The sequence below is a fragment of the Heterodontus francisci genome, chromosome 32, assembly GCF_036365525.1.
Source record: "Heterodontus francisci isolate sHetFra1 chromosome 32, sHetFra1.hap1, whole genome shotgun sequence".
Lineage (NCBI taxonomy): Eukaryota > Metazoa > Chordata > Chondrichthyes > Heterodontiformes > Heterodontidae > Heterodontus > Heterodontus francisci.
Window position 1 is genome coordinate 21,274,282 of NC_090402.1, and position 27,240 is coordinate 21,301,521.

At 42.2% G+C, this 27,240-nt stretch overlaps 1 protein-coding gene across 4 annotated transcripts in view; it reads right to left on the reverse strand.

Annotated features, from left to right (window-relative positions):
- The window catches only part of LOC137347693 (LIM/homeobox protein LMX-1.2), a 223,417-nt gene that overhangs the window by 195,222 nt on the left and 955 nt on the right, over nt 1–27,240 (reverse strand). Inside the window, exons 1-3 of one of the 4 annotated variants that reach the window (XM_068012448.1) lie at nt 24,293–24,391; nt 23,826–23,948; nt 23,117–23,303 (exon numbers count right to left, since the gene is read on the reverse strand). In XM_068012448.1, coding sequence (XP_067868549.1) covers nt 23,117–23,303; nt 23,826–23,895 — 257 coding nt within the window. In that variant the 5' untranslated portion in view covers nt 23,896–23,948; nt 24,293–24,391. Of the gene's footprint in view, nt 1–23,116; nt 23,304–23,435; nt 23,512–23,825; nt 24,045–24,292; nt 24,392–27,240 lie in introns of those variants that run through there. The other 3 variants (XM_068012450.1, XM_068012447.1, XM_068012451.1) reach the window with 3 other exon arrangements.

A 27,240-nucleotide genomic window follows, 5' to 3' on the forward strand; every position in this document is an offset into this window, starting at 1 on the left:
TAGAGAGAGAGAAGTTGGGGGGGGGGCGAGAGGAGAGAGAGAGAGAGAAGTTGGGGGGGGGGGGGCGAGAGGAGAGAGAGAGAGAGAGAAGTTGGGGGGGGGGGGGAGAGGAGAGAGAGAGAGAGAAGTTGGGGGGGGGGGGGCGAGAGGAGAGAGAGAGAGAGAAGTTGGGGGCGGGGGAGAGGAGAGAGAGAGAGAGAAGTTGGGGGGGGGGGGCGAGAGGAGAGAGAGAGAGAGAAGTTGGGGGGGGGGGGCGAGAGGAGAGAGAGAGAGAGAAGTTGGGTGGGGAGGGCGAGAGAGGGCGAGAGAGGGCGAGAGAGGGCGAGAGAGGGCGAGAGGAGAGGGCGAGAGAGGGCGAGAGAGGGCGAGAGAGGGCGAGAGAGAGAGAGAGAGAGAGAGAGAAGTTGGGGGGCGAGAGGAGAGAGAGAGAGAGAAGTTGGGGGGGGGGGGCGAGAGGAGAGAGAGAGAGAAGTTGGGGGGGGGGGGGGGAGAGGAGAGAGAGAGAGAAGTTGGGGGGGGGGTGCGAGAGGAGAGAGAGAGAGAAGTTGGGGGGGGGTGCGAGAGGAGAGAGAGAGAGAAGTTGGGGGGGGGGGAGAGAGAGAGAGAGAGAGAAGTTGGGGGGGGCGAGAGGAGAGAGAGAGAGAAGTTGGGGGGGGCGGAGAGGAGAGAGAGAGAGAGAAGTTGGGGGGGGCGAGAGGAGAGAGAGAGAGAAGTTGGGGGGGGCGAGAGAGAGAGAGAGAGAAGTTGGGGGGGGCGAGAGGAGAGAGAGAGAGAAGTTGGGGGGGCGAGAGGAGAGAGAGAGAGAGAGAGAAGTGGGGGGGCGAGAGAGAGAGAGAGAGAGAGAGAGAAGTGGGGGGGCGAGAGGAGAGAGAGAGAGAGAGAGAGAGAGAGAGAGAAGTGGGGGGGGCGAGAGGAGAGAGAGAGAGAGAGAGAGAGAAGTGGGGGGGGCGAGAGGAGAGAGAGAGAGAGAGAGAGAGGGGGGGCGAGAGAGAGAGAGAGAGAGAGAGAAGTGGGGGGGGCGAGAGGAGAGAGAGAGAGAGAGAGAGTGAGAGAGAGAGAGAGAAGTGGGGGGGGCGAGAGAGAGAGAGAGAGAGAGAGAGAGAGAGAAGTGGGGGGGGCGAGAGAGAGAGAGAGAGAGAGAGAGAGAGAGAGAGAGAGAGAGAGAGAGAGAGAGAGAGAGAGAGAGAAGTGGGGGGCGAGAGGAGAGAGAGAGAGAGAGAAGTGGGGGGGGCGAGAGGAGAGAGAGAGAGAGAGAAGTGGGGGGCGAGAGGAGAGAGAAGTGGGGGGGCGAGAGGAAGAGAGAGAGAGAAGTGGGGGGCGAGAGGAGAGAAGTGGGGGGGGCGGGGGAGGAGCAGAGAGACAGACACAGAGAGACACCCGAGGGGGTGAGAGCGAGGGTGTAAGATATCAAAAATCTGTCTATCTCAGCCTTAAATATACTCAACAATGGAGAATCCACAATCCTCTGCAGTGAAGATTTCAAAGATTCACAACCCTCTGAATGAAGAAATTTCTCCCCATTTTAGTCCTAAATGATTGACCTCTTATCCCACCACAATGGCCCCGTGTTCTAGATTCCCCAGCCAGGAGAAACAACTTCAAAGTGTCTACCCTGACAAGTCCCTTCAGAATCTTGCATGTTTCAATGAGGTCATCTCTCATTCTTCCGAATTCCAGAGAGTACAGGCCCAATTTTACAGCCTTTCATCATAGGACAACCCTCTCATCCAGGAACCAATCTAGTGAACCTTTCCTGTACCACCTCCAAAGCAAGTACATCCTTCCAAGATATGGAAACCAAAACTGTGCACAATACTCCAGGTGTGATCTCACGAAAGCCCTGTACAATTGTAGCAAGACTTCCTTATTCTTGTACTCCAACCCCCTTACAATAAGGGACAACGTCATTTGCCTTCCTAATTGCTTGTTGTACCTGCGTGACAACTTTGTGTTCCATCTAATGTATTTTGCACTATACTCATACTAATTGTGGAAAATTATAGCTATTAAAATGAATTTCATGGATAGCATAATGCCCGTTTCAAAACAGGGCCACTAAATTAATGCATAATTTAATCATCCTTAGTTACCACAATAAATTAGAGATGCTTTTACTCCAGAAAACGTAGAAGTCAGAGAGATTGAGTTATTCAAAATCATGAAGGAACTAGGATGTATCCACATGGATAGACTATTTGAATTAGATAGGTTAAAGAGAAGCTGGGGGCATGTGTATAATGTTATCGCAGCATAGAACTAGGTTAGATGTCAGAAGGTTTATCTTTTCACAAGCAGCCATTAATCTTTGGAACAAGTTGCCAGCCTGTTGAGTGTGTGTGGATTTGCTGCAAACTTTCAGAAAGGAGCTGGACATGTTCCTGGCTCAGGCTGTTTTCATTGTGTACAAAAGTCAGGTGGAATGTTTGGTGATGTACCTTAGGGTCACTGTGGTCTCCTGGAGTCTAATTTTATTGCCTTTGAAGGTCAGAGAGAAATTTCCCAGGACGTTTCTTTCCCTGAATCAGCCTTGAGGTCGTTAGTTGTATTTCTTTGCCTCTCCCAGGAAATATGTGGCTGCTGCTGGGTGAGGGATCATGATGCTCAGTGCAGCATGACTGGAAGGAACAGGCTTGATGGTCAATTCCTGCCATTTTTGTATGTTCCTATATGGGAACATTATACTCAACAGCACTTAAGTTCGAAGAATGAAACAACAGAATTTTCCAAATTGCAGAATTTCCCAGATAATCTATAGGGTTTCTTTAATTTAACAAAGGGACACAACATCCAGACAGATGTAAAGAGGAATCTTTGCTGCTTTAAGATTTTATGCTGTTAATTATTCTATCCACTTGTCAGAATGACTGACAAAATTCCCAGAAAAGCAGAGGTAGGAAAGAGAAGAGAGTTTGAAGTTTATTTTTTATTGGCTGTTTCTTTTGTGTTCTTACTGTCAATTATCCCAAAATTATGGTATTCAAACTTTGCTTTATGGAAAACCAAACGAAACATTTGCTGTGGATAAAGGGGAACTGGTGGATGTACTGTACTTAGATTTCCAGAACGCATTTGATAAGGTGCCACATCAAAAGTTATTGCAGACAATAAAAGCTTATGGTGTAGGGGGTAATAGTGACATGGACAGAAGATTGGCTAGCTAACAGGAAACAGAGAGTAGGCATAAACAGGTCATTTTCTGATTGGCAAGATGTAACTAGTGGTGTGCCACAGGGATCAGTGCTGGGGCCTCAACTTTTTACAATTAGGGCGGCACAGTGGTTAGCACCAGAGCCTCACAGCTCCAGCGCCCCGGGTTCAATTCTGGGTGCTACCTGTGTGGAGTTTGCAAGTTCTCCCTGTGATCGCGTGGGTTTTCGCCGGGTGCTCCGGTTTTCCTCCCACAGCCAAAGACTTGTAGGTTGATAGGTAAATTGGCCATTATAAATTGCCCCTAGTATAGGTAGGTGGTAGGGGAATATCGGGAAGGTGGGGATGTAGGAATATGGGATTAGTGGAGGATTAGTATAAAATGGTCGTCACAGACTCGGTGGGCCGAAGGGCCTGTTTCAGTGCTGTATCTCTAAATAAATAAAAAATAAATAAATATAAAATCACCTGGATGAAGGGACTGAAGGTATGGCTGCTAAATTTGCTGGTGACAAAAAGATAGGTAGAAAAGTAAGTAGTGAAGAGGACATAAAGAGGCTACAAAGGGATATAGATATGTTAAGTGAGTGGGCAAAGAGAGTATAATGTGGGAAAATGTGAAATTGTCCATTTTGGCAGGAAGAATAAATGGTGAGAGATTGCAGAACTCTGAGATGCAGAGGGATTTGGGTGTCCTAGTGCATGAAACACAAAAGGTTAGTATGCAGGTACAGCAAGTAATTAGGAAAGCTAATAGAATGTTATTGTTTATTGCAAGAGGAATTGAATACAAATGTAGGGAGTTTATGCTGCAGTTATACAGGGCATTGATAAGACCACATCTGGAGTACTGCGTGCAGTATTGGTCTCCTTATTTAAGGAAAGATGTAAATGCGTTGGAAGCAGTTCAAAGAACGTTTACCAGACTAATACCTGGATAGGTGGGTTATCTTATGAGGAAAGGTTGGACAGGCTAGACTTGCATCCGCTGGAGTTTAGAAGAGCAAGAGGTGACTTGATTGAAACACAAGATCCTGAGGGGTCTTGACAGGGTGGATGTGGAAAGGATATTTCCTCTTGTGGGAGAATCTAGAACTAGGGGTCACTGTTTAAAAAGGGGTCACCCATTTAAGACAGAGATGAGGAGAATTTTTCTCTGAGGGTTGAGAGTCTTTGGAACTCTTTTCCTCAAAAGGCAGTGGAAGCAGAGTCTTTCAATATTTTTAAGGCAGAGATAGATAGATTCTTGATAAGCAAGTGGGTGAAAGGTTATTGGGAGTAGGCAGGAGTGTGGAGTCAAGGTTACAATCAGATCAGCCATGATCTTGTTGAATGGCAGAGCAGGCTCAAGGGGCCGAATGGCCTACTCTTGCTCCTAATTCATATGTCCGTATGTAATCCCTTTCAAAACACTCCTTGTGGCCCCACTGCTAACTTCCAAACATCAGTTTCTAAATATAAACCTTGCTATGATTGTAGAAAATATTTATTAGTATACAGCAACAGAAATAATTTGCCTATAAATGAATAAATACAGGAAAAAGTATGAAATGGGTATAAATCGTGAACTACCAAGGGTGCCAATTCGGAAACCTGTGCCTTATGAATTGAAATCGCAGACATTTCCTTGGCTCTACAGTTTTGTGCAACTGCCAAACTTCTAAATCATCTGTATATTCAGAAAAATGCACGGAAAATGGTAGTCCAGAAGGAAAATACTGGCCATGATGTAGCAAACCTGAAATTGGGGCAGATGGTCACATTTTGACTAAGTGCATGGGAAGAGACACCCACAACATCGCTGACAGGAAAGGATAGCAGCTAAAATGACTAACTTTTCAAACAAAACAACATTTGTGAAGTCCCTAAATTATTTCAGTTTCCAGCTTACAAATGAATCCAAAATAAACATATGAAATAGCAGGAGTAGACCATTTGGTTCCTTGAGCCTGCTCAGCCATTCAATAAGATCATGGCTGATCCTCTACCTCAACTCCACCTTCCCGTATTATCCCTATATCCCTAGATTTCCTCAGTATCCTAAAACCTGTCCATCTTGAACATACTCAACACATGAGCATTCAAAGCTCTCTCTCTGGGTTGAGAATTCCAAAGGTTCACAACCCTTTGACTGAAGAAATTTCTCCTCATCTCAGTCCTAAATGGCCAACCATTTATTCAGAGACTGTAACCCCTAGTCCTATACTCCCCAGGTAGGGGAACCATCCTCCCAGCATCTACCCTGTCAAGTCACTTAAGAATCTTATGTTCCAATGAGATCAACTTCTCATTCTTGTAAACTCTAGGGAATATAGGCTGTCTGCTCAATCTTTCTTCATAGCACAATCCCCCTCATCCTAGGAATCAGTCTAGTCTATACTTTATATATATTTTGTTTTTGTCTATTTTTGATTTAATTTTGTTCTCCCATGGTAAGATTTCAGCCCAGGAACTATTCCTATCAGGTGTGAATGTGACCTGATCACAGATCTCTGTGTATGCAGCTTATCAAGAGCTTGATTGTGCGCAGGAGTGGGCCAGAATGATATGCTTGCCAATTTTGCTTCTCCCTTAAATGGAGCCTCTTCTTAGCATCTGGCACAACAACACAACTGAGACTATGAACTCATCATATGGCAAATCACAAATGTGAACCAGTGGCCTACCACTCAGTGGCACAGTAATTGAAGAACTTTCACCATCACACAAACAAACCAAAGCCATTTTGTGCTGTTTAAATATTTGTCAATATAGTCTGGGACATGTTAAAATTTGACGTTTATATATCACCGTATCCCTGAACTGCAGTTTCTAATCAGAGCATTGAAAGGACGGAAGGAAGGAAGTAACAGGAGTAGGCCATTCAGGCCTCAAGCCTGTTCAGCCATTCCATTAGATCTATTCCTGGTCAAGAAAACCTGCTATGCCAAAGGAGGCTTTTTTAACTCATCGATTGGAAACCTGCATTAAACTTTTAACGAACCAAAAAGAGCTAGAATTTTAGTTAACTTTTTTTTTAAAACTGGCAGCCAAGACGGCCACCGCAATTTGCATTTGAACATCTTGCACATTCCAAGGCCTCCAAGAGGAGACACGTGTCTGATGAGCCCGTACCCAAAACAATGGCTTCCTCTTTTGAGTGAGCCACAGGAGATTGCTTTCATTAGCAAGATATCCAAAGCCATCCTGGGACATTAACATTGGAAGGGACAACCCTTCCAGATGTAAACATTAATATCCTGAGGCCTGAGGGAATGAAATTTCCTAAACTTGAATCTCATTAGAAGGCTCCAGACAATACATTGAAGCATGTGACCATCTGTCCATCTGTGAAAGCTGGGAGTTTTCCTTGGACTCAAAGCAGACAAGACTCATTCTGGGCAGAAGCCAGAAGGGCTATCTCTCTCTCTCTCTCTATAGAAGGCCTGGTGGGTGGGTGGGGGGAGCCTAGCTGCTGGGTGCTGGATCCAAGCCAAAGACACCAGAGGAAGAAAGCCACCTACAATTCTGCCTCCAAGAAAACCCTGCGCCAGGTGGGCCAACCACAAAGTACACTTCTACCAGCCAAAGACTTCAAGAACACAACTTCAACCGGAAGACAACAGAATCACCCAACCTCACAAATTGTTTTTTTGTACTGGACTCTAATCCAACCACAAATCTACTCCTCATCACTCTGTAATTTGTGTGTGAGAGATTCTCGTGTGTGTGCGCGTGAATGTGTAGCATTATTTTATTTAGATTGGGTTTAGATTAAGTATAGTAAACTCACCTCTTTCTTGTTTAAACTCAAGAAAACCTGTCCAATTGGTTCTTGTACAATCATAACAAAGGTAAAAAGGTAAAACACTCACTGAAGTGGTAAGCACATCCACTGTTTAAAAAGGAATAAATCCTGTTGTGGTCAAATACGAACTAGGAGCAGGAATAGGGCACTCGGCCCTTCGAGCCTGCTCCGCCATTCAATAAGTTCATGGCTGAACTGATTACTCCACATTTCCACCTACCCCGATAACCTTCCACCCCCAAATAAGAGGAAGGACAAGAAGGGAGCCTTGTGACCCCTCCTCACCTGATTGTAACAGCCTCAACTCCATTTATCTGACTTTGCTCCAGAACGCTTGATACCCTTACCTAACAAAAATCTATCCAACTCAGTTTTGAATTTTTCAATTAACGTAGCCTCAACAGCTTTGAGGGAGACAGCACATCATTTATACCCATTTTCTGAGATACCTCTCACCATGATGATTCAGACACCTACAAGTTAGTGTATAGTTTACAATCAAATCACTAACATGTTTGTGCTGTTCTACTCGGCCCTTTCCCCTCTTGCTGCCTTTCTGCTCTTTGCATTATCCATTGATGTAAATGGAATTATCATTATTCTTCACTTTCATTTTAGTACATTTATAATATAATTAGGTAGCTAATTATGCTAATAAGGGTTTGAATACCATATTTAGATCATAATAGATCTCATTATAAATAGCAGATTTATAAGAAACTAAATTTTAAGTAATGAAAGAACACCCACAAAACTGTAGAAATGGGAGAGTCTTTCATCACACATCACAACGGTTAATAATCACTAAATTGCAAACCATGCAAATTATGACAAATAGAAGACACACAATGCACTTGATGTCATCGATTATTAAACGAATCTGAGTTTTGAAGTCTGTAATTATATACATGGCAATACAGTTATTGTGAGCAAAAATAAATAAATGGTACAGGGAGATAGCTCCATTACATAAAGTTTATGAAGTGGTTTTCTTTTTCCAGAGCTTGGAAAATGGAGCTATAAATAAGCTTCATGCTAGGCTACAAAAGGGGCCAGTGAGACACATTCTGTAGCTGGATCAAAAAAAATGAGAACTCACCATGCTCTCAGATATTTACAGCATTTGATTAACACACAAAAAAAGGTCATTTGTAAATTCCAATGTAGAACCATAGAATGATACAGCAGAGAAGGTCATTTGGCCCATTGTGTCTGGGCCAAGTGTGATTATTAAGGCTGTAATGAAATGGCACCAGGCAGTCTTAATCCCAAATACACTACTCAAATGTCTTAGTGTTAAATTCTAAAATTAAGAGTAGATAGAAAAAGGTACTGTGAATGGGGCTCACAGCCATTGATAGCATAGGCTACAACTAGCAAGGTCCATCTTGCTATGACTGGTTGTACAACTAAACCTCTAACTCTTTAATATAGTTATCATTTGTAGTAACATTTTGAATGTGGGTAATAGGTATACTCATGTTTATTTCATTTTGTTATGAGAAAATGTAGGAATTGTTAGCAATATGTATAAATGCACACAACTACCTTTTCCGGGTTAAAATGTCAAACATAGACCTTACTGAAACTCTTACATTCCTGGGCAGCTCAGCTTCACTGGTATTGAACACACAATGCGCAAACTCTTAAAAAAGGTTACAAGAGTCTTTATTCTTTCAGTATGTTCTGTTAGAAATGTAGTAAACCTGCCACAATAAGCAATCCCTTGCCTTTTTATGCTGTTTTTTTGGGAGAAAAACAACAAATTTCTGCGCAACACCTAACAAACAGAATCGGGTTTTGTCAGACTAATCAGAACATTTTTACCACAGTGAATAGATTATTGTAAGAGAACAATAACAATGCAAAAAGCTAATATTGTATTCACACATTACCCTTAATCTTAATACTGTCTTCTGACATCCATTCCTATAATCACCTGCAAGGTAGAATTGTTGAAATAATTTGGCACAGTCTGAAGATTTCCACCATGTAAAAAGCATGCAAAAGTTCAAAAGAAAGTTTAGACAGAAGGATTAACATGTGTAGCTTAAAGCAAATCTCATGTGTCCACAAATCTTGGTACAGGGATGTCATAACATGCACTGAAGTAAAGGATTAGTGAATAGCACACAAGTTTATCATAGGTCAGTGCAAATTTCAAATTCTCTGGTATTTTTAGCAGTCAATTTAAGAACCATGTGAGTAATTTTAATGGGCAAATAATATTATGCCTTTAATTAGTTGCATGCAAAATAACTAAACCATATATTGAACTAGGCATGTGTCACTGTGTCAAATACATCTAAAATGGTTAAACTTTCCATCAAAATAATAACTGATAGTTGAGTGTGTACATTTTTAATATCTACACACATTCATATATGCATCCAAAAATAAAACTGCTTATTGAATAAATGTCCAACTAAAGTTTCTGTTATCAAGAATTTTGCAAAGGTGTGATAATCAAGTTATTTTCAGGCTGAGAATTTCTATGTCCGAACAGGCCAAACTGTGGTGGGAAAGGAGATTTTTTTTTCTACCTTATCTTTATCTCCCTCATTTTGGCCCACCAAGCTGCAAAGTCCTGCCTCATGCCTTTGACAAAACAAAGCGCTCACATTTTTATAGCATCATTCATGTCCTCAGTACATCCCATAACACCTCACAACCAATTAATTGCAAGTGAAGTATCGTCACTGCTATTTTTGTAGGCAAATGCAGCAGCCAACTTGCACACAAGGTCCTGTAGAGAAAAGAAATTGTAGGCCACAGTGAAAGGGCTGGGGAGTGAGACAAGCTGATTTGCTGTTCAGAGAGCTGGCGCAGACACGACAGACCGAATGGCCTCCTTCAGAGCTGTAACCATTCTATTCTATGTCTTATTGACAGCAGTGAGATACATAACCAGTCAACCTATCTTTGCATGTATTGTTTGCAGGTGTTGATTGAGGGTTAAGTATTGGTCAGAAATTGTTGGAGAATTGTCCAGCTCGTCTTCAAATACTGCCACTGGATCTTTTATATTCACCTGAACATGTAGACAGGGCCTTGGTTTAATGTCCCATCCAAAAGAAACATAGGAATCTATAGGACTAAAAAGATCATGGAAAAGTTCTATCTGCCCTTTCCCCATGTCTAACAAATATCATGTTCTATGACCCTTCTCATATCCATCTATCAATTTCTTTCTGCAGGAACTGATCCAACTCTCTTGTGAATTTGTTGATACAATCAGATCTCACTGTCTCCCTCTAGCAGTCCATTCCATACATTTATCACATTCTGAGTAAAGCAGTTTGTCAACACTACTCCATAACCAATTACTCAGAAGTGCACCATACAAGCCACTTTCTGACTTTCCATCCCTGCCTCACTTCCAACCCATTCAGCACCTTCCCCAATGGTTAGCTCGGACCAAGAACTCACTGAACAGGGAATAGTGAATATGAAATAACATCCAAGCTCAGATAAACCTATAAGAGATCCAAATCCTTTTTTTTCCATAACAGCGAGATGGGAGGATGCAATTCACGTCAGTGCATAGCTTGCACATGATGTAAATAATGTGTGGGTGTTCCAACTGCCATCTCTCACAACAGTGCCTCTTTAACATGCAAATGTCACATAAAAAGGTTTGGTTATTTTAACCCTGTAATACTACTTTTGAAACCTTCTTCCATTACAGATGGTATTTTTTTAAAAATGCATTATTGATGGGAATCTTTCAAAACAATACATACTGCAGCATCTATGATGTTCTTCCAATGACTTTTTCCAATACAAAAAATAACCATTTTGTCCGGAAAGATAAGAAAAAGAAAAGACCCTTCCCTGCCATGGCTCAATATTTGTGTATTGTGGTACAGTGTCATCTAAACCAGTAGAGTTACAGGTTCAATTCCTGTTATGTGCTTAGTTAGCCAGTCTCTGCTGGGAAAGTGTGGGAGTTGCACAAATGGGGCAGTATTCTATGCTGTTCCCCTTGGCGAGTTTGGAGGCTGGGAGGGCATGTAATCATGCCAGATGGTGGCGGGTGGGGACCCCACCAACTTCCTGCCTCCACCCAGGTTAAGTCCATGGCAGGAAGGGCTATGGATGACCTTCTGGCCCTGCCACCAATTGAGGTGCTTAAGGGGCAATCAATGCCCAATTAATAACCTCTTACTGCCGCTGCAGATATTAACCAGCAACAGTCGGGCCTGTGGCCATGCGGGGACCATGACATGCAAACCAGTGTGTTGCTCGAGGTCTCACGGGGGTGTGGTCCATCATTCAAAGGCACTCAGTGCCTGATCAAGGGATCTGGCATCGGGGAGGATGTCTGCTGAGAGTCACCCTCCTCGCCTTGATGGCAAAACCCCCACACCCCTCCCAAGTGACCCCATCCCGTGAAACCCCTTCCGCCATCACTTACCTCTGGCCTGGGTCACTCCACGATCCTAGGTCTTCACTGGGTGCCATTCTAGCAGCAGCTTTTGCCTTCCTAGTGGTGCTGTCCAACAAAAGAGCTGTGGGCCTCAGATTGGTGGATGGGACATCCCATCCCTGGGATCCTGATCCCAGGAAAGTCCCACTGATGGCCTCTCAAGTGACTGTGCTTCGTAATACAGTGGGCCTTCCCCAAAGGAGGCAATGCCGGTCTCTCACCGGCTTTCCAGCTAGTGGATGAGCCCCGCGTTGCCTCCATAAAATTCCCCCCATGGTCTTACTACTGCCCACCCCTACTCTCAGCCAAGGAAGAATAAAAGAACAACAGATTAAGAACCCGATCACTATTTAGCAGGCACTAGTGGCTGGATTTAGTCACACCGGCAGGGCTTCTTGCCTTTTTGGCCCGGCGCTAGGGGAATCCTGCCTCAGCCTTCCAGACCCACCCCCTCTGGTGCAATTCTGTGGCACTCAGGCACTTAAATGTCCAGCGCCAGGATCCCCATCCCTTTAAAGATGGGGATCCCGCCTCCAACAGCTGCCAGCCAATCAGAGGGTCAACAGCTCAGCAGCATTGGCAGCGCCACCAGCAGCTACTGCTACTACTACAGGAGGCCTGGGAGCAGGCCCACTGCTGGATACCTGGAGAGAAGGTAAGCAAGGCAGGGTCACCGGGGCCAGTCCAGCAGGTTCCAGCGATTGGGAGGCGGTGGGGGTGAATGTGGTGGGGGTGTTAGGGGAGGTGGGTTATTTGCCACTGTGGGCCCTCCATAGGCCACAAATTAGGCACAGAGGAGCCCCCCAACCCCCTCACCAAGCCCACTGAGGGTGGAGGTTGGGGGGGGGGTGGGGGGGGGGGGGGTGGTCACCTCGTTTCACTGGGCAACTCCCCATGTGGGTGAGGTACCTCTGCCCCTGGCTTAATTCCAGCGGCAGCAGGAAAAGGCCCTTAAGTGGCTAGTGATTGGTCACTTCTATTGGCTTCTGGGCAGGAAGGCTGTCTTCGGCCTTTCCGGCCCCAACATAAATCGCGCTGTGACTGGAAGGTGACCGGCCCTCCACCCCCATCACAATTCTGTGGGAATACCCCTCCCCCGCCTCCTAGCCCATCTCTGGGATGGGGGGGTGGTGGTGGGGGAGGGCATTAAATCCAGCCCGGTGAGTGCATAACTGGACTTTGGGTGAGAATAGGATCAGGCCTGGCTGCAATGGCCTTTGTTGTTCAGCAGGTCTCCGAGACTCACCATCCAGGCGCACACGTGCTCTTCTGCTGTCTACTATAATGCAACCTATCATGAATTATGAATTACTGCCAAAGAAAAGCAGGCAAAGCAGAACATCGGCGATATAAAATCATAGAATGATACAACACAGAAAGGCAGCATTCAGCCCATCATACCTGTGCCAGCATCAGATATAATTGGAAGGAGAAAAAGTAAGATAAATGCAAGCATATTATCTATAGCAATTATAAGGTCAATGCCATATTAGTCAGCTCAAGTCATCAGTTTCACCACTTCTTATCTGGACAAGTATACAGAACAACACTTCACAGCTCAGGAGAGGTAACAATTAACAGGAGACCTATCTGACCTGCAATATTTACTGCTGAGATTTTGTTAATAGAGGCATAGAGTACAAGAGCAAGGAAGTTACGTTGAACTTGTATAAGACACTAGTTCGGCCTCAGCTGGAGTATTACTTCCAATTCTGGGCACTGCACTTGAGGAAAGACGTGAGGGCATTGGAGAGAGTACAGAAGAGATTCACGACAATGGTTTCAGGGATGAGGAATTTCAGTTATGAAGACAGATTGGAGAAGTTAGGACTGTTTTCCTTGGAGAAGAGAATGCTGAGAGGTGATTTGATAGAGGTATTCAAAATCATGAGGGGTCTGGACAGAGTAGATAGAGAGAAACTGTTCCCGATCATGAAAGGATCAAGAATGAGAGGGTACAGAATTAAAGTATTTGGTAGGAGAAGCAAAAGTGACATGAGGAAAACCTTTTTCACGTAGCGAGTGGTTAAGTTCTGGAATGCACTGTCGGAGAGCATGGTGGAGGCAGGTTCAATTGAAGCATTCAAAAGGGAATGAGACAGTTATAAGAAGAGGAAGAGTGTGCAGGGTTATGGGGAGACGGTGGGGGAATGGGACTGAGGGAATTGCTCTTTCAGAGAGCCAGTGTGGACACGATGGACCTGTCTATTCTGCACTGTAACGATTCTGAGACACTCTGGGCCTGATTTTAACTCTGTGCAAGTGGATGGGTTTTGAATGGGTTAAAATTGGGCCCAGACTGCCAGTGCATACAACTAAAGACCAGGCAGTCGGTCACTCCTGTCTGAAGGAAGACATCACAGAGGTAGGAAAACAGCAATAGAAGATGTAACAGGACTCAAACTCAATGTATATGATAGTTTTCTGTTTTAACTGTACACAGCCGCAAATAGTGGGATTCACTATGATATAAACCACAACACATGCCATCAACTAGTTGCTTCATTGTTGTCCTAACTCTAATTTCTTCAGCTACCGACGTTACAGAAGGACAAAGCCAAGTCTCTCGCCTCCGTACTATTTCCTTCATTTTGCTGATGGGAGAATTAATTTTCCCAGAAAATAGGAGGCCTCTGTTTGTTCAGTAAACTGAGATATAGTTTTTAAGTACCAGCAATCTAAACAGAGAGAATGAGGGTGTATTCTGATCCTCCCAACCTTAACACAATTCCCTAATGACATGCTCGCCCCAAATATTCTTCACACCGCTGAACTAGCTCCTCAACAGCTGTTGTGCAAAGAGAAGTATGACCGGAGGGGAGAAAGAAAAAACGAATGAAGGTTAATCGAAATCTGGTTAAGAAAATCTGCAAATTTTTAGGAATTTTAAAAAACAGATGCTGCTGTCACTCAGAGTTGAATGGCACTGATAATAAAGAGGCTATTGCCATTCAAATGTGTATAAGGCAGTTAAAACACTCCACGCTTAATGCTAGATTGTGATTCTTTAACAAATGTTGGCATCCTTTGTTTAATAGTGTTTAAAAATGGGATAATACTTGGAACACAGGATTCCAAAGCATATAATGCTAAATTGCATTTGTGAATACTGCACTTAATTTTACAGATTGAGCATTTTTGAAGTGTAGTTGGGATGGTAAAAATACAGTTATGAAATATGAGTTAATCTCAAATTGCTAGAAAAAGACAATTATGTGGTCACAGCTCAGAAATGCACGGAGATCCACAAATTCCAACAGCTCATTACTATTGTAATTACTGTTTTAATCATTTTACTTTTTTTTTTATACATTTCCTTTTTTTCAACGTTATTTCACATTTCATTCATTCAGTATCTAACGTCCTGGAAGGAATTTAGAGAATTAGCTGGAAAAATAAAAGACATATTAACCTTCGGTTGCCCAAAACCACAATGAAGAGATAGCCATGACTTTTGAGGCATCAGCCTCATTTAAAATCAAGCCAGTGAGCGGGTGCCAAACAGGAATCGCAATGCTACTCACTGGATTAAGGCCGGCCAAAATCAGGCTGACCCGTCCGCCATCAAGGTGGGTCGCTATCCTGAGTGGGGTTCCTGGGACAAAAGCTCCTTTGGGACCCACAGAAATAATCAAACTTACCCTGGCTAGGCTACTTCTCCTCCATCGCCCACGGAAATGATTGGAACATTGCATGGCCGATGCTCCAACCATTTCCAAACTGAAATGGCAATCATGGAACCCGTTTTGCATCCAGAAATTGGCCTACAGCGTGTAACAGACAGGCCCTGCGATAAGTCCCTTTAAAATTGGTGGTTGGTGCCAGCCTCCACGTCTGTGTTAATGAGGCTATCAACTCCATTTTGAGGTCACTACCACCCCTTAAAGCCAGGAAAAAACAAGAGAAATCAGCTTCAAAGTGTTACTCAAGATTAAGTGGCAGAATCTCGTGCTTTTTCTTAAATGATATATGTATTTGCTTTCTTTTTCCAATTTCCTCCCCCTCTATTTCCCCTCCTCTCCTGGGGGCAGTGATTCATGGTGAGGCAGCATTAAATGGCAGGCTGTGGCAACTGGTTTTCTTCATGTGCAAGTGTAGAAAGGGAATGTCAACTGGCTATTCCCAATGGAGCGAGCATCGCAGAGGAGTCAATTGTTCGCCTCACCAGGCATTCCACATGTGCAGATATTTCCAGCAGTGTTCAATGGACAACAACCAGAACCTGACTGGTTTTTCCTATCCCTGGTCCAGGTACTCAGAAGGTAACTGTACCATCCCTATCAGGAAACTCAGCACCAAAGAATTAAACCTTCCTTGGAACGATCTGATCATTATGTGCATAATGACACCCACTGAACCATCAGGGCAGCTCAATGTTTACTTCTCCAACAAATCTTTGAGTCCAAATGGCAGTAGGGCAAATAGGGATGGATAATATATGCAGCTTTTCCAACACCACTCATATCCCGAGAGCAAACATACACAAAATTAATGGTTAGCTGCCCAAGACAGTGCTTTCCAATTGTTCTATTTGTTAACTCATTGAAAATGACTGCACTGATAACTGAAAAATTTCCAGAAATTAACTACCAATTATGATATGGCTACCGATTTCCTTAACTGAACTCCTTGAGCAGTTTTTAAAGCAGGTGTCAGACTGCACTGAAGCCATAGTAAGGAGCAGTAGATGATTATCTTCAGGTGCAGCAAGCAATTAAAAAGATGAGCAATATGTCAGCCTTTATCGCAAGAGGATTTGAGTACAGGAATAGTGAAATCTTGCTTCAATTGTACAGAACCTTGGCTAGACCACACCTGGAGTATTGTGTGCAGTTTTAGTCCCCTTACTTTAGGAAGGATATTATTGCTACAGAGGGAGTGCAAAGAAGGTTCACCAGACTTGTTCCCGGGATGGCAGGACTGTCCTATGAAGAGATTGGGGAAACTGGGCCTGTATTCGCCACAGTTTCGAAGAATGAGAGGTGATCTCATTGAAACCTACAAGACACTTAAAAGGGACAGACAGGATAGATGTAGGCAAGATGTTTCCCCTAGTTAGGGAGTCTAGAACAAGGGAACACAATTTCAAAATAAGGGGGAAGCCACTTAGGACAGAGATGAGGAGAAAGTTCTTTACTCAGAGGGTTGTGAATCTTTGGAATTCTCTACCCCAGAGGGCTGTGGAAGCTCAGTCATTGAGTATGTTTAAAGCAGAGATTGACAGGTTTTTAAATACAAATGACATAAGGGGATATGAGGATAGTGTGGGGAAAAAGGCATTGAAGTGGATGATCAGGCATGATCGTATTGAATGGTGGAGCAGGCTCGATGGGCTGAATGGTCTACTCCTGCTCCTATGTTTCTATGTTCTCCAAGGTGTGTCACACTGCTCCCCTCCAGAATCACGTCTGGACTTGACTTCACAATTCACCGTGATGCAAACATGGCAGTGTTAAGTAAAAACTAGAACATAAAGATGGCAGTAGAACTGTAACCTTAGATTACAACAGAAATTATAATCTGAGACAAATAGTCCACATGCTGCGATATTGTATACATACTATTACTAAATTCCTGTCCATCAGATCAGCAGTGACAATGGGACCAAATCACACACATGCATAGCTTGATTTATTTTATTCACTCTAAGCCCTCACTCTAAACAAAAGTAAATGTATACAATGTATACTGAAAAAATATCCAAAGAAATGTATGTTTGAATAATTGTTCCATATTTTGTTCATTTTTCTTTAAATAACATAGTATAAAGTACACTGCATATACCAAAATAATCAGCTTTTCATAAAATCAGATGGCCTCCAGGTTGGATTCTTTTCTTTACGAAGATTTGGTGCAGGCAACCTTGGGTACCAAAGCAATCAGTTGTTCTCCCAATTTAGGAAGCACAAACTTTAATCCCAATTATCAAATGAAAGCAGTTTTAAAACTTTTATGTAACCTTTCTCATTGGGGCCTGAATTGATACTTTATTACTGAAAGTATCAGCTTCTTTGGAATGTTCACAAAGTTATTGTGATCCACTATTGCAATTTGCGAGCTGCCTATCATATTTGAGTAGGTCTAATAAAAAGGCACCCAGAAAAAAAAACAGTGGTTACCATGCTGAACATACCTACTTGTAAAAGCATTTCAGAACCAGTGCTCTTCCAAAGAGCTGTTGATTTATGCGGCTGCATCCCGTCTCATTAAATGTTTGTCGCTGTCAGTCTGAGGTGGTGTTCACAGCAGGCTGCCATGTCATGTCACACCAGGTACCACAATTCAACAGAGGTTAATAAGTATAAACTATTCTGCTACAGAACAGTTTACAGATCTCAGTTTCACCACTTAACATGTCAGGTCAATGTGTAACTTATTTGTACATTTAAATTATTTTACATCAGATCTGCAGGATATAGTAAGACTCCTGAGCTAGGTAAACCAAGTTGAATTTGATTACAGTATTTCAAACTTTGCACTATAGAATGACCACAGCCCTCAGCCAATGTGAAGGAAATACAATGTTGGACCAGTTTGCATTAAAAGAAAATCTTCCAGAAGCACAATAACCTCAACAAGATTTTCCTATGTAAGCATTTACTGCCAGTATCCATGGTGATAGATTTTCATGCTGTAGCTATGAAATTCACATTGTTGCCACTAACCACTTAAGGCCCTGTTGGGAAGCCTAGTGAATGCCTGACAAAAGTTGATGCAAAGCAATAGTTGTCGTCTTTTGTTTGTTGCCAGGCTTCTAGCAGAGTACTATTATGCCCCAGTGATTGAAGTGACCATGTTAAAACCCTGTATATAAAAAGGGTCTAAATTTTAGTGACAGGCATGAAGTGTGATAATGCAGTGGACAGCTATATGGGGTAGACCCTTTATTTTTTAAGAATGACATCACACTGATTCTCTCTGGAAAGCCCAAAATTTGGTGAAACAAATCTGACTGAAATATCTAAGAGGGAGGCTTAAGTTAGAAACTCACAAAAAAATTAAGTAGTGAGACAAATTGAGCCTTTGTGTCGTGAATTCGCAGAATCAGTCACAGAATAAATATGTTGGGGACTTTAGATCAGAAAATCTAGACTAAGCACTCTACCATGCATCAGTCAAAGACATTACAGCCTGGACAGTGTGGAGCATATTTGTGTAGGCAAGTGTTTGCAAATACTGAGGTGTTCTGATGTGTTAGTAATCCAAATGTAGCATTACCAGAGAAATTTGAGTAAGTGACAAAACACATAAAAGTTTTTAAATTATACGCCTTGTAATGAATTCCTTGGTACAGCACAACATAACTAAATTAGGGCTTTCCACATCCAAGTAACTATATTTTATAATTCCATGGAAGGTGATAATATTTTTCTGACTACATCAACTGACTGTCCACGGCAATAACTAAATATCTGGCAGGCTCGGTAGTTTCCATAACTCCCCAGAGCAATGGTAATGTAGCAGCCCACAATATATTTTTAAACCTATCAGTATATGTAATATATACGACAGCATAAGCAGCAAGTTAACCTTGGGATTCTGTTTTCCATTGAACCGTCACTCTGGTGATTCGGGGACCAGTTTGCACCATTGATTAAACTACAGCTTTACAAATGTTTCCAATCATGTTATACCCATATCATAGTTCGTTTATTTTAAGGCAATTTGATATGCTTGCAGTTTATTTAGAAGAGCGATTCCATTGACAGTTATTTGCATACACTCCTGATTGGACCGTGCTCGTTGTCCTGTCCAAACAGGAAGAATACTTCAAAAAAAAATCAAAGCAACTATTGTTAGAAACATATGATAATTTTTATAATTGCGATGCGCTCGATCTTGTGTGGCACCTATTATAAAAATGGAGTCACACAACAGTTTATACCAACTGCCTTGGAAAAACAGAATAATTTGTACCAGACAAAATTGTTTTAAAATCAGTTTGAATTCAAATCATAGAGTAGGAATAGGACTGTACAATTAAAAAGCGCCACATCTGAATAAAGCAACGCGCTGAGATTTAAACACCCTAACGAACATATCTGTAGCGTTTCCCTTTGTTAATGATATAGTCCTTCTTATCCGCAATTGTATTTATTCCATACGCATTTATCTCCAAAAAAAAAATCGCTCGTTCGCAGGTTCATCTCGCACAAACAACCACAATTGGACTTCATAAATTGAAGGATCCCCCAATAAAATCTATAATACTGTTTCGGGCCTAAACGTTTGGTTAAGATTAACTTTACCGCTCTATCCGACAGGTACACAGGCTTATTGGATGCGAACTGAGCATTTCAAACCTTCTGCCCCAATTCGACCATGTAACCCATCCTCTTAACAAGACGCCTTAATCGTAGAAGTGAAAGAATTGTATTGAACTTATTCTCTCGAGGTTTAGCCCTCCGGTTCGCTATGTAACCTATCTAATTCCTGGACATTAAAAAGCCATCAACCACGTATAAAATTAACTGAAAGTACCATATGTGTTTAAAACTCACAGTTCAGTGAACAGTGTTTAACTACAACGAGTCGTTCCAGCCCTCAGGAATTCTTCTCGAAAGGATATATGTGGGTTTAACAATCTTGGTGAAGGGTTTCCAAGTTTAGTTGCAGTGTTCAAATTCTCAGGCTCCACACAACCACCAAACTCAGGAATAAGTTGAAAATGGAAATCCCCCTACAAGTAACTACAGGGTCAGGTTTTGGCCCCATTTAAACACAAACAGGTAGCTGATATCACTGGATTTCCCCTGGCGTCTTGTTACTTTATCACCTGCTATTGTTAAAGCCTTTATATATCATGCACGATCTTGAAACTTTTTAAAAAGTTAAAAAAGAATCAATCATGACACTTTTGAAGGCGCTGACGGTATTTCTGTCATAACGCGGAATAAATCAGCGAGCTGGAATGAGGCGTGCTTTTTTTTTAAACAGTATTATCAGAATTTCTGACTGGGCTTAAAGGCACCGCCTCTGTGCATCAACTTGACACGTGAACTCGCAGAAACACTTAAAACAAAGTCCCCGCGGCAGTTTCCAGCTCTCTGCATTCAAACTTCGGTTCGAGAAAATGAATACGGCCCGCATCATGTAATTGGTTGACACCTTTTACCTTCCCCTTGACACCTTCCTCCCGGCTTCATAACTCCCCAAAACATTTTGGACGATAATGGTTCGAATTAAATGCGGAGGAGAAATCGAGTTTCATTTATATATTAGAGAAACAGTGGTTAGGTCAGTAGAACAGGGAGATTTTCCAAAAAAAAAGGAAAAAAAAACAACGCTTCAAATAAGGGCAGAATTTAATTAAAATTGTAATTAATAATTCATGACATAAGCCAATGTGTCGACATAATACGCAACTTTGAAGTAGTTTTCCCAAAATAAATACCTCGCTGCAGCTTTATCTCAACCGGTTTGTTTTAGGAATAGGAATTGCGGGGCATACGGACAGGCCCACTTATTGTCCAGTCGCCTCCACAGATTTAATTCAACTTTTTCTTGTGTTGTGGTTGTAGTCTCTTCCCCCACCCCCTAATTATTCCCCCTGCACTACCTGTCTTGGGCTGGATCTATTAATCTATTATCTAACCTTGAATATTCAAAACAGGGTTTGGATTTTAAAATACCTTGGAAGCATTTGAAGCTTTTTTTTGTTAAAATGTCCATATAAACGCTCGTTTCCGTCTTCAGTCGGGCTGAGATACTTGTTGAATGAGTGAACCTTGAGGTTTGGAGGGAGCTAAAATTGTACCCCAAAACCCACTCAGCTGTCACCAGATGGTGTGTTTATCAAACGGCCTAAATTAAATCAAACACCTTTCTAAGACATGACTGTGACAGCCCTAATTCCAAGGACGGGAATTAACGGGTGGTGAAAGTGTGAACGACGAATTTATATTTTTCCAAAATTGTCACAAGCAAAAAAAAACGCAGAACTGGGATGGGGAATATTATTTTCGCTCTTAGTTAGAATTTATATAAATATCCACAGCTGGGCATATGCATGGATGTGCGAATGTAGAAAGAGACTACAGAATAAAATGCGGGAACCGCACCAAAACTGTAACCCTCCAAAAGGCGAGGGGCAAACTTATCCTGAAACAGTGATAAATTTTACAAATTCGGCTTGTTGTCTTAAAACAAGTTCTAACCTTTTAGAATGTCTATAGGTTGTTCTGGAAATGTTTCTACAGCGAGGCAAATCCAATAGTGCCCTTATATGTCCAACTTTGCTAACTCTTAGAAAGCGGTGCCAATTCAACACTTGAAGCAATAGAAGTGGGGGCTGCATGATTTGCACTCTCAGCTATCTGGTTCGCTGTGTGTTGGGATGGAAACTGCGGGAGATTCTTGTCGCTGAGGCTGTTAGAGGCGGTCGGTTTGCAACGGCTTAACTTTCCCATATTTTCAGGGATTCGGGGGCAGTGTGCATTATTTTTGCATGTGTGTTTTGATGTAGATGCTGGTAGTTTATCTGCCAGCTCCTTACGCGGAGAAAGAGATGGGGTTAACGAGGGGCCTGGCGGCTGCTCAGGCCCAAGTGATCAGATATCACGTCGAACATCCACCTCCAATTTACCAGACAATCAGAATTAAAATTTAAAAAAAAGACTACTCGTCAGAGGAAAGGCAGGTACACCTGAGGACGGGAATTAAAAAGACCCGCGCGCATTCTATTTTAACTTGCAACAGCGATGGTTACTTTATAATAAACGAATGACGCCGCCGGGTTTTTTTTTGCTGTTTCTTATTAAGATAATTATGGAGAGGGGAAATACTTAAGGCATCATTTGGGGTTTGTGGTTTGATTTTATTTCCAAGGCTCAGTCACTCCTTTCGATACATAAACACAGCTCTTTTTGGGGAAAAAAATAGGAAACACTTGATTTGTTAGGAAAATTATTCTCTTTACTACACAAATGTATAATGTATATATTTTACTCACTCTGGTGTAAATACGTCTGTCCCGTTACACTATAAATCTCGGTAATGTGCCAAATATTGAAATAATTCTGGCTAGATCGTGGGTCCACAAAAATTATCAAATGGAAAATATTGCCCGATATATAAAACCCACCAGCCTCGGCTTGCTGAGGGGTTGTAAATGTATAATTATTATTGCACAGTTAATGTATTTGACACAACCAAACTGCACCAAATAGGTGATTGATGGATTGGTCCTGGATGGACCAGAGGAATCTAAGAAACAGGATCAAAAGATCCCCACATCCAAGTGAAATAAAACCATTTCAAACAAATCCATTACATTTCCATACTGTCTAAGTAAGGCAACTCGATTGTTACAGGCCTCATCTGTGAATGCAAGTCTATCTGCTATAAGCGGCGACCTTTTTAAAAAAAAACAACAAAAGACCGAGACACGCACATTAAATATTCTGGGAGGATTGAAATTGTGGAATTTATAAATACCACGGAAAAAACAATAAGTAAGATTTGAAGGCCCAATTGCTTTTTTCAACGATTTTTTTCCACCCTGTTTAAAAGAACAACCCCTAAGTAAAAACGTTATGGTAAAATCTCAGTTAATGACACTGACCAGGTAGCAAGAGTTACCATGGAAACAATATTTTCTGGGGGGGGGAAATCAGCTCACTGGTTTTCAAGAAATATCGAAAATTGCGGCTTTAATATCGAACCAGGCCCCATAAAAACCGTGGCCCATACAAAAAAAAATAAACGGTAGTCTCCTTGCAGTCTTTAAAACGAGAAGTAGTATACAAACTTACTGTTCATAGTCGTGTTTGCAGTAAAGTTTCCTGTCTCGGAAATAACAGCTCCTGGTGAGAGGCTGTTGACACACAGCACACTGCAAACAATCTTCATGCCACGAAGCTCCGTTGACCCTCATCAGAAAGCGATCTTCTATAGGTCTTTGGCAACCGTCACATACTTCTTTATGTTTACAATCAGACCCTGTAGGAGCAAACAAAAAGTATTGGGAAAAAATCCTCGCCGCATCATGACTGTTCTTTGGATATTAACATTAGTCGAAACGCAAGTGACCAGTTCCCAAACAAAGCATCAATCTGCATCAACCCGATTCACCTTTATGCCCAGAGTTTTATTTTTGCTTGAGAATGCTATTAGTTCGGTGGCAGCTCTACAGAAAGTGTCACTGCTTAAAATGGCTTTAGGAAGCAAAGCAATTTAGAGTTGGAAAGCAGAAAGTCAGTCCAATATTTACAATGCTACTTGCAGCAATGTTATATTTCTCAAATGTAGTTTCATAAAGACACAACATTGTGCATAATTGCTGCTTTCCTGACATCCTCAGCACATTAAATGTGTGCCATTGACCCCGCGTTTCATTGAAATCTATTCATTTCACGCACCCGGTTACAAATGAAAGTCAGCAATGGCTTGAATCGCGATCTGTCAGCAATTAATGACTGGCGCTTACTTTTAACCTTTTAAGTTTATAAACACTTTATTTACCCAGTAGCATTCCCAGGGCAGCAGGACCTGAACGTAACGGGTGCTCCTCCATTTTTATGCCGTCCAGCATCTTTGGGCACTCCGTTTCTCTTCTGCTGAAGCACCTATCCAGGGATTCAGGACCTGTTGCGAGAGCCATCCTTATGATCACTATATACAAGCACAAAACGGCGGCTCCCAACACTCTCAGCTCCAACTTTAATGCTAACTTTAGCACAATCGATACAAACTATTTCCTATATACGTTCACATGCACAGGAGATTGGGGGGGGGGGGGGGGGGTTGGGGGGGGGAAAGTAAGAGGGAGGGGGAGAAAGCCTTTTAACTTGGTATTCGTGGGTAATTGATCGCTGCACTACAAGTAAATCAGCACTTGCATCAGTAAAAAGGCTTCTCTTAAATAAACACGTACTTATTAGCACCTGAGGGAACACAGTGAGGAAGGAAGGGCACAGGCTGAAACTCACTAGGACAAAGTTGCAATCCAACCTTCTCGGGTTTTTTGTTTCAAAAAAACAGGGAGGAAATTAACTAGGAGTAAATCCCAAGAAGCGAGGTGAAGGTTTTCCCTGGTGCTCGGGTGGGAATGTGCCATGGAGCGTTCTCTGGAGCGGGTGGGTATAGAAATTGGGATTGAAAGGAGGGGGAGGGGAAAGGGTGGGGGGAGGAGGAGAAAGGGGGAGGAGGTTAGCCCGGCGCAGGGATACATACGCCAGCACGTTGGCGCTGCGCCCCCCTCGACATTTCGACGTGTCCCCGCCCGCTGTAACAGTACGCCGAGGTGACGGGGCCGCCTCCAGAGTGACAGCTCCAGCGATAAATAGGGCGCCAGAGCTCCATACAAACCAGGTGGGAACAATTTCACTTTTATTTTCATTAAAAGCTACACTTTACATCTCCCTGCTTCAAGTGAAAAAAGAAAACGAAAAATGAGAGCAAAATGCAACAGGATTGAAACAGAACATAAGTATTAATAAGATATTAGGCAACATTTCAGGATAACTATGGCCAAGTGCGCATTTCTATCCTGGAAATGTGAACTGGCGTGAGTGACGAGTTAATCGTTTCGGAAATACTGTGTTTTTGTTTATGTTAAAATGACAGGGAAGGAAATCGTTAAACGTGACCAATTGCTGCCCAGAGACCTACTGCAGATGTGAAAGGTGAGAGCTCTCAAGTATTGAGAAAACCCAACAAGTCTTATTTTGGCCATTCAGTTGTTCTCGTACTAATATCGTGGCCCCTTAAGGTGGCTTTCTTTAATTTAACTCAAGGCAAATGTGTTAATGTTTACTTTAAAACGCACGTTTAAAGACTTCATTAATTCCCGCTACACTCGGTCGAAATCTCAAAGCCACCGAAGACTGTAGCTTCCCACAACAATGAGCTCACCATTCTATTGTTCGGACAACTTGATGCGCGTACAGTCTTGAAACCAATGTGCCTGGAGGGCTAATGAGTCTCTGGTACTTTTTTTTTAAAACTTCACATTTGATGTGTTATTTAATAATTACAAGTCAGGGATGCTAGCTGGCATTAAACAAAACATTTGAACTCGGAGGTCACAACCAGGCTCCTTCTGTGCCAGGAAAATCCCAGTCCTAAACTCGCTTTACATCGCACCTGGCGATTGGGGGCAGCGATAATCGCCTACAAAACCAGTGCCTTCAGCTCAGGGAAGCGAGAACGATTACTCTCAGGATCCTGTTACCAACACAAGCATCACAGAGCAGCCAGTATCCCTGCTTGAAATATGCATAGATGGATTTTCAGATAGTATTCAGCGCCTTGCGCGGGGATCGTTTGTCATTTTTTCCGACACTAACGGGGGATTTGAGATAATATTCAATCATGCCCTTAGATTCCGGGCAGCTGCAGAATGCCCACTCCGTTTTAGTTTAGGTCGTGGTTTGTACATTTCATGTTCATCAGAAATCTGTACTCGCAGGCAGCTTATCCCAATTTTTAAAACAAAAATAGAATTTCTGAAACTGCCGGGAAGGTCTGTAAAGGAGAGTAGAATAAAAGAAAAGAACAACGCCTTTCACATTTAGAAGCAATCTGGATGTTCATTTTAAGATACCCTTTGTTATTCCTTCCAGCTGAGCATTTGGCATTTGAAAGTCGTAATCTCAATTAATTTTTTTTTGTCTTCCTTTAATACATCTGAATTTCATCAATTGCATGTGTCTCTAGGTGTGAGTGAGACGCCGGTGTAATATTAGTGTCGGAGGTTTGGTGATTATGTAGCAGCAATTGTCCCTTTTCTGAAAAGGGTGTACATTTTTTAAAATTCTTGAAATAAATGATTATACTTAAATACCTTTGATTAATTTTAGTGTAAATTATTTCCAATAATGTGCTTAGAAAGTCCCATTATGCACCGTTTTAAAATGACTTAGTTGCTCCATGGCCCGAAGATTGATGTGGCAAAGGTGCAGGATGGGTGATGTTGAGATGACTCGTTTTCTTTCACTTCATTAGTGCTCAAGCGTTAAATAATAGGGGCTTTTTTATACATCACTGGGCCGCTTTCACGCTTTAAATTCAGCTGAAAGTGGCCCCCTTTTTTTTTTAAACCCGTAGTTTAGGTGAATTCCAGGGTGTTACCACCAATGCTACTTTAGAGCCGGAGCTGATCGGGCAGAAAATCAGCGGCACAGTCAGAGGTGGATTGTTAATCAAGAGCTGGGTCTCTCCGCAGCCTCTAAACAATTGCTTTTATTTAATTAAAAATTACTTACTTTCCATTACTTGTTTATAACGGAAGCTGGACACCAGGAGTCAACGGAACAAAACAGAAATATTTTCATGCAAAGAGGGGTTATGCTGAATTGGAAAATATCTTACAGTATCTTCAGATGTTAAATCACCACAAAATCCATTTTGAATGGGCGACATTTCACATAAGGTTATCTAAATATAATCCACGCTCACAGAATAGTCGAGGCTGATCCAGGCCGAGAGGGGCAGGGGGGTGTCGCGCTTATTAAATTCTAATTGGCATCCTGGGGAAATCGTCTGCTTATTTAAAGATCATAAAAATTACACATTTATTTTAATAAATATTTATTTGTAATGGGTACTTTGTTAGGTAGCGAATGGAAAGAAACTTATTTTTTTAAATTAAAATGTAAGGGATTTAAAATAAATTTGAATTACTTAAATTATATTTTGCCCCAGTTTTTTTTTAATATACTCTTGAAAATAATAGTTCAGATAATCCCCCGACATTCCCATCCTGTCAGATTTACACGCCGTTTTATCATCTCATGATCGTTCCTGATTTTGAAACGATTTCTTTAAGGAAACCTACGGTGCATGTTCCCAAAAAAAAGACCTTATATTTCGCTGCCATATTGCCCAGAAAACTGGGTAAATGAGAACTCGGCGGATTTATAACCCCGATTCAAAA